Genomic DNA, 7,946 nt, shown 5'->3' on the forward strand with positions numbered 1-7,946 from the left:
CTTAAGGGAGAGATACCGGAAGAAACGGGAGAGTGTTGGGAATAGAGACAGAGTGAGGCCACACAGTGCGGAGGTTGGAGAGTGGCGAGATCGCCACACACAGTAAGACTCGGCACCGTCGGCCAGCGGTGACGAGCACGGGGGAACAGGGAGCAGCGGTGGAGCTGCAGTGAGAGCAGCCGGAGGACTGCACAGCGGAGCTGCAGGAGCGCGAAAGGCTACGTGAGCGAAGGCAGCTGTCGAGCTGCTAAGCGGGGAGGCTCTGAGCGAGGGCCGTGTGGGACAAGTGTAAAGAACCCAAATAAAGGACAACGGAGACAGACCCAGTGAACGAGTCCTTTATTACACTTGCAAGCAATTCAACGTTATGTTGTGTCATCATGGGTTTATTTCACAAAGTTTAAAGTGCCAGCAACAACAATGGTATTGAACCTTATTCTTTACAGGAGTGGCTCTGGGTGGACATGCCACCACAAAGCAGCACGCGGCGGAGGAGGGAGGTGATCGCTCTCGCCACGCGAGCAAGGCCCCCTCGCTTCCTCTTCTTTCCCTGCATCACCACCTCCACCACCTGCACCTCCTCCACCTCCTGCTTTGTCTCGTCCTCCATCTCCTCCTCTTCATCCTCCACCACCATCTTCTCTCCATTCTCTGTCTTCTCCATTCCCTCCTCCTGTTCCTCCTCAACCTCTTCCTCCACCTTCTCCTCTTCCTGTTCCACCTCTGTCTTCTTATCCATCTTCTCTGCTTGGAAGCCCTCTTCTCCAAAGCTTGGAGCAATCGGGCCCTGTACAGGAGTGTCAGAGGTGGATGCGGTGGCGGTGGTGGTTGCAGCGGTGGTGGTGGTGGCGGCGGTGGTAGTGGTGGCGGCGGCGGTGTCGGTGGCGGCGGTGGTGGCGGTGGTGGTGGCGGCGGTGGTGGCGGCGGTGGTGGTTACTGCGGTGGTGGTGGTGGCGGCGGTGGTGGTGATGGCAGTGGTGGAGGTGGCAGTGGTGGCGGAGGGTTTTGTGGCAGTGGCGGCAACAGCGTCAGTGGCAGTGGTGGCGGTGGATGCGGTGGCGGCAGTTGTGGCGTTGGCGGTGGTGGCTGTGGTGGCGGTGGTGACGGCGGTCGTGGCGGTGGTGGCGGTGGTGGTGGCGGCGGGTTTTGTGGCAGTGGCGGCAACAGCATCAGTGGCAGTGGGGGTGGTGGTGGCGGTGGTGGTGGCGGTGGCAGTGGTGGTGGTGGCGGTGGTGGTGGCAGGGGTGGGGGTGGAGTTGCCGGCGGTAGCGGTGGTGGTGATGGTTGCAATGCTGGCAAGGCGCTGCTCCTGCTCAAGGCGCTTCTCCTCCTCGACGCGTTTCACGTTGGCGAGACACTTCTCCTCCTCCTCCAGATTCTTCTCCTCAGGACACATCATCTCGAGATGATGCTTCTCATCAATGAAGTACTTCACTTGAATGAGGCGCTTCTTGAGGAGATAGTCTCGGAAGTACTTCTCATCTGTGCGGCACTTCGCCCTGGCAATGCGCTGCACCTCAAAGAGGCGCTCCTCTTCCATGGTGCATCTTTCTTTGCTAAGGTTCTTTTCCTGGAGATGCTTCATCCCGCTGACGTCCTTCAACTCCCCAATTATCCTCTGATCAAGCAAAGATAAGCAAAAGAACATTCAGACATGCACATGCAAGAAAACATTCATACCCACAGGCACGCAAACGTGGACGTGCACATAAACCCAAACAAAAAAACATACTCACACATGTATGTACAGATGCAGCCATCCACATTCAGTCATTCAAACTTGCTTAGTACACACTTGAATATACACTATCACCTGCTGTTAACACAATGCCTTATCCATCAATACTTGTATCACATTGTACGTGTAGTACTAACCCCTAAATATCCCAACTCCTATAGAATGAAAATACATGTCACATCCTCATATATCCCCATAAACCCCATGCATGCACTCAAGACTTTGCTCGATTGTGGCGGTTTCATAGCAATTGTTGGCAATAATCATCACTGGCAATAGTTTTCACAGAATGTCCCATTATAAATATCTGGAAGCCCAAACTCTGGACAAACTTCACTGCAGCGCCCATAGTTTGGAACTGGAATGGTAACTTCCAATCAAATCACAGACATAATTAATGTGACTGCCTGATATCATTCTGTCTTCATTGGTAATAAATGGCCACTTCAAGTGCCTGCATGAGCGGGACGGTGAAGAGATGCGGTGATGGTGTCGGGACATGGTGTTGCGATATGGAGAGGAGAAGTAGTGGAATGTTCTAGAGAGATGGTGTATTGTGATGGTATAGAGGCATGATGAGGCTCTAATATGGTGTATTGAATTGGTGGTCGTGTAGTGTGATGAGAAGGTGATGGGGAGAGTTGGTGTCGTGATATTTTGGTGTGCTGGTGAGGTGACATGGTGTGCTCGTTGTCGAGAGAATGTCGTGTGTTTTAACCCCACAGACCCCATACACAACGTGCTCTCTTTTTGCCCCGCCCCCCCTCACAATACGTTCCATTCATTGGCTACCACATTCTGATAAGCTCCTCCCCCCTCCTCCCTCCTTAACTTGTATTTAAGAACTTGCATCTTGGAATCCCTGCCTCACTTGATACAGCAAATTCAGCTGTGACGGTCCCACCTGGGACGGAGACTTGTGTTGCCTCCGAAACGTCGTGATTTTTATTATTTTATTTTTATTAATTTTTATTTCATTTTATACCTACGTGACTTTACCGAAATAACTAAGAGTATGAATCCTTGCAGTCACGAAAGCTTCAAATCTAGAACCCATACACACCTTTGGGGAGCGATTCTTGTAACTTTGGCCTGGGAAAGGGTCCACCTTATCCATAACGTCCCCCCACGTGGTCGACTGGCACGCCGACTCCCGGGCTATGAAGAACAGAAAATGCATTCAAAGTACGAGTTATTAATTAGAGAACGAAGGACATGGAGTCTCACAGAACTAATTTTGAGATCCCAGTAATTACCGCTTACCACACAACAGGACCTGCTATTGAAAAATAGTCATCACATGGCAGTAAAACTTTACAAGTCATTTTTTTGTCGGCAATCTCAATTTTGGAGCTTTCGTGACTGGAGGAATTATTCTTTGGTTCTTTAGGTTAAGTCACGTATAAAGATAAAATAATAAATTAAATAATAGCATACTACGACGTTTCGATTGCAACACAAGCAATCATCATCAGGTATAAAATAAATAGCAACAAAAATCTAACCAGAAAACTATAGACAGACACACAAGCAGACAGACATCACAAAGACACGCAGAGAGAGAACACGTATTGGCAGAAAGAGAGAGGTCGTCTCTGTGACGAGGCCTTAAATATACAGAGGGGGCGGGGGCGGAGAGATCGTAAATTACATAAGCTTGAGACCCCAGTTTGAACAAAGATGGCAACAACTCAAATATAAACCCATCCTCTTTGCCACACTCGATCATTACGTCTTCCCATTACCACCAAGCCATGTCTACGAAAAGTAATTCATCAAGGAGTCTCCTCCTCCGCATATAATCCATGTGATGCAGGTATCTGGGACTTACCCTCATATTCATCCAAGATCTCAGCCCACGTGATTTGTCTGTCCATGTTGTTGGGAACGAGTAGATTTTGTTTGAAGTTGGATGGCCTGGGGAGGTTGGAACAACGCTCAGATTTAGCAAACTTTTGAATCACTCATCCTCCTAATTAATACATATTTGACCACTCATTGTATCAATCCAATCACTATCGTGACTATACTCTTAGGTTTTTTTCGGTAAAGTCACGTAGGTAAAAATAGATAAATAATAAAAATAATTAATGATAAAAATATAAATAATAATAGAAATAAAATAATATATCACGACGTTTCGGAGGCAACACAAGCTTCATCTTCTTGGTTCTTTCGGTAAAGTCACGTAGAAGGGAAGTAATAAAATAATAAAAATAAAACATAATAAAACAATTCTCACGACGTTTCGGCCACAACGCAAGCAGCCGTCCTCAGGTGAAAACCAGGTCCGTCGAGGCGACAGAGTCATGTGAGCCCACTGAATTGTAACAGTGATCTGCCACGGCTGAGGTGTTTGTCCTACCGTGTTTCAGGTCTGCTTTATGTTCACGGATGCGGTCCGAGACATGTCGTTTGGTTTCTCCAATGTAACTGCGACCACAGAGGCAACTTAGTTTGTAGACGCCAGGGTACTGTATGTCTGGAACCACATCTTTTACAGACGGGACCAGATCACGGATGTTATGTACTGTGTTGAATCGGACCTGGATCTTGTGTTTATTCAGGATTTTGGAGATCTTTTTTGTGACCCCAGCAATGTAGGGTAAGGTGATGGTTTTGAAAGGCTCTGCGCAGCTTCCGTCGGCCTTTCCTCCGTCTTCTCCACTGGACACGGATTCGCCATCTTTCTCGGGCAAGTCAGCACGCATCGGGCACCCGGCAGGTCCCAACACCTCACGCATCCGCTCGCACCCCCGTAGGCTTATCGGATGTTAATTGTCGGCATGCTGATTCAGTACCGCACACTATTACTCGGTGGAATAAATTAGCTCGGAGGGTGGTTGCGGCCGCGTCGGGGTCTTCTACGGTGCCGGGCACCATTTAAGGGGTAGACGTGCGTATTTTGGTGGACACAAGTGCGTCGGCCACCATCATTTCGGACGTAATTATTCACCTGTTATCCATCCCTGAGTCGCGGGTCCAGCCGGCTATCAACGCATGCATTGCCGCTAATGGGGGTGGCATGGGTATCATAGGACGGGTAGATGTCCACATTGCCATAGGGAATGTTGCCGCGTCGGGATCGGTTCTTATCTCCCGATCGTTGGCGGTTCCCTGTCTGTTGGGCACCGATTTTCTTCGTCGGATGCCTGTTAAAATCCTTGTGGATCAGGGCTGTTTAGAAATGCCAAAGGACTGTAGGATGTCTTTCCTGCCGTCCTTGTGGGGCCGCCCACCTCCGGGTCACGCCGTTCACGCACTTGCAATGTCACTGTGGAGATCCCTCCTGGTACGCAGATGCTCATCCCATTGCGTTACCGAAAGCGGTTGGAGGCCGCAGATAAGGCGGCGGGTGTGTTGCTGTCCCCGTCGAACTCCTTGGCTAAGGCTTTTTCTCTTACACCATTGGAACCTCATTTGCCAGTAAAAAATATGATAATTGGTTTTTTACCCTTCTATCTGGCAACAAAACTGACACCTTGTTTGCATAGACCACAATACCTGCAGTCATAATGCAAACAAAAAACATAACTCTGATAATGTATGCACTGTCCTTGAAGTTGATTGGTCCACACCCGAGACAGCTTTCCTGAGAGCCTAGTCTCACATTGGTTGGACCAGATGACGCCAAAAGGCGCACAACTCAAAGACATGACTGCAGGTATTGTGGTCTATGCAAACATGACTCCTTGTAAAAAGGTGTCAGTTTTGTTGCCAGATAGAAGGGGATAAAAACAATTATCGCTTTTTCTCTTGTCGCGGCTCAAACTATCGTCCAGACTGGACAAGCCCCGTTCTTGCAAGTGTTGAATGGGGGCCCGGAGCGTGTAGTCGTTCCGGCAGTGTGCGGTATTGGCCTATGCCACTACCGACTTCACTAGCCTTGATGGGGACCAGCCGAGGGTACTGGCTGCTGGCGTGTCTCGGGCCACTATGGATCGCAGAATTGTGCCGTGAGAATTTGTCCTTGTCCTCCACGCAGCGAAACGCATTGCGTTCACTGGTGTCGCAATACGCGGACGTCTTCAGCAGAGATGACTTTGATTTGGGTCGTACCTCGCTCTTGTCACGCCATATTGACACCGGTGCGGCACGACTGATATGTATGAACCCAGACCGCACGAGTCCTGCGGAAAGGGAGCACGTGCGTGGCGCGGTAGACGACATGTTGGCGGCCGACATTATTTCGCCATCCAACAGTCCTTGGGGCGCACTGGTGGTGTTGGTTATTAAGAAGGACGGCGGATCGAGGTTCTGTGTTGATTTTCGCCGACTGTATAAAATATCCGTGACGGATGCGTACCCCCTGGACGACTCGTTAGACGCCTTGTCGGGTGCTAATTTTGTCTCTACCCTGGACCTCTCGTCGGGTTCTTGGCAACTTCCCCTTGATGATGCGTCGAAGCCGAAAATGGCGTTTCGCACGCCGCAAGGCTTGTTTAAATGTAACCGCCTTCCCATGGGCTTGAATGCCGCGCCTGCGACATTCTAGCACCTGATGGAGTTGGTACTGGCAGGGATACAGTGGGAGTAGGCCTTGGCAAGGTAATGTATAAGTTAAAAGGTAAAAACAACGAGCCTACCTTTACCCTACCTTTTACCTTAGCACAATATAATCATTCTACCCTTACATTTTACCCTTTAGCAGGTAAGGTAAACGGTAAAAGGTTAAAAAGCAACGTGCCTACCTTTACCCTACCTCCCAATGTGGTATCAACTGCAAACTTGGTATACTTATGTCATACTGATGACAATACTATATTACTGTATATCATTAAAAATATATATATTTTTAACATCATATTGTATATGTTATGTTTCGGCTTGGGTCTAATTGTCGACGCTCAACTGACGTTGGCTGTAAATCACCACGGCCCCTTACGTTATGGCAAGCCTCGGGGCCACTTCCTGGAGTCGTGGAGTTCTGCCATTACTCGTACATTTAATAAAAGCGTGTTTTTAATCAAGTTTGTTTTAATATTACTTGTTAAATGGAGGCCACGGACTGCGCCACGGAGCTTTTGGCGGTAAACAAGGCACCGTATTTACCGGGTAATACTTCAGGCTATCTTTACCCTACCGGGTAATTCTTCCGAGCTACCTTTACCCTACCCTTTACCTTACCCCTTGATATGTGGACACCTTTACACTTTACCTTTACCCTTTTACCCGGTAAAAAGGGTAAATTACCTTACCTTGCCGAGGCCTAAGTGGGAGACGTGCCTCATATATTTGGACGGCATTATTGTTTTCAGTCGCAATTTCGAAGAACACCTTCAAAGGCTGGAGGCTGTTTTTCAAAAGATGCGGTCTGCCGATCTCAAATGTAAACCAAAAAAGTGTAATTTGTTGCAGCATTCCGTCCGTTACCTCGGACACATTGTCAGCTCTAGCGGTGTCTCCACTGACCCTCGCAAGACTTCATGTGCCGTGAGTGGCCGACGCCCACTTCCGTAGGCGACGCGCGACGGTTCATAGGCTTTGCATCCTATCATCGCCGGTTCGTTAAGAATTTTGCGTCGTTGGCGAAGCCTCTGCATGTCCTGACGGGAAAGAATCAGAGATTCAAATGGGGTCCAGAGGAGGAACTAGCTTTCCAATCTCTCCGAGATCGATTGGCCTCCGCGCCGACACTCGATTACCCGGATTTTTCGCAACCGTTCATCCTGGACACGGATGCTAGCGACACCGGCATCGGTGCTGTTCTGTCTCAACGGAAGGACGGTGTTGAACGAGTGGTGGCGTATGGCAGCAGGGTTTTGTCTCCCGCCGAAACTCGCTATTGTGTCACTCATCGGGAGTTACTGGCGATCGTCCATTTTGTTCGCCAGTACCGGCCGTACCAGTATGGTAGGAAATTCCTCGTGCGCACTGACCATGCGGCCCTGCAATACTCACTGAAATTGGAACAACCGTCTGGACCATTGGCTCGATGGTTGGAATTGTTGCAGGAATTTTCTTTTGACGTAACATACCGTAAGGGTACCCGTCATGGCAATGCAGATGCTCTCTCCAGATTACCCCTCCGGGGTGGAATATTTTTCTCGTTGGCCTATGGCCTGGCCCCTACCCGACCAATCTGCTTCGTCCATCACCGACGCTTTCTTGAATGGGTACGTGATGGACAAGGGGGCTCCGGAGAAGTTACTTACGGATCAAGGCCGTAACTTCTCCTCTAAATAACTCCGGGATGTATGCGCTGCTT

General features: G+C 49.3%; 1 protein-coding gene across 2 annotated transcripts; it reads right to left on the bottom strand.

The window, feature by feature from the left end:
* Positions 1 to 343: 343 nt before the first annotated feature.
* Positions 344 to 3,651, bottom strand: LOC133362276 (uncharacterized). 2 transcript variants are annotated; one of them, XM_061581203.1, is made up of 3 exons: positions 3,570 to 3,651; positions 2,802 to 2,896; positions 344 to 1,618 (listed from the first exon to the last, which is right to left on the bottom strand). In XM_061581203.1, exons 1-3 carry the CDS (start codon positions 3,613 to 3,615, stop codon positions 434 to 436), a joined length of 1,326 nt encoding a protein of 441 aa, XP_061437187.1. In that variant the 5' UTR covers positions 3,616 to 3,651; the 3' UTR covers positions 344 to 433. The 2 variants fall into 2 exon arrangements, with proteins under 2 accessions (XP_061437187.1, XP_061437189.1); XM_061581205.1 differs by lacking the exons at positions 2,802 to 2,896; positions 3,570 to 3,651 and adding an exon at positions 1,876 to 1,921.
* Positions 3,652 to 7,946: the final 4,295 nt, after the last annotated feature.

Source organism: Lethenteron reissneri, unplaced genomic scaffold (genome assembly GCF_015708825.2).
Source record: "Lethenteron reissneri isolate LAM-NWPU_2019-01 unplaced genomic scaffold, ASM1570882v1 scaffold_1419, whole genome shotgun sequence".
NCBI lineage: Eukaryota > Metazoa > Chordata > Hyperoartia > Petromyzontiformes > Petromyzontidae > Lethenteron > Lethenteron reissneri.

Excerpts from the sequence above, each read along its gene's own strand:
- LOC133362276 (XM_061581203.1), bottom strand. The coding sequence starts at position 3,615 with ATGGACAGACAAATCACGTGGGCTGAGATCTTGGATGAATATGAGG. Across the intron at positions 2,897-3,569 it reads GATCTTGGATGAATATGAGG|CCCGGGAGTCGGCGTGCCAG; the intron begins GTAAGTCCCAGA and ends TGTTCTTCATAG. Across the intron at positions 1,619-2,801 it reads ACAAGAATCGCTCCCCAAAG|AGGATAATTGGGGAGTTGAA; the intron begins GTGTGTATGGGT and ends TTGCTTGATCAG.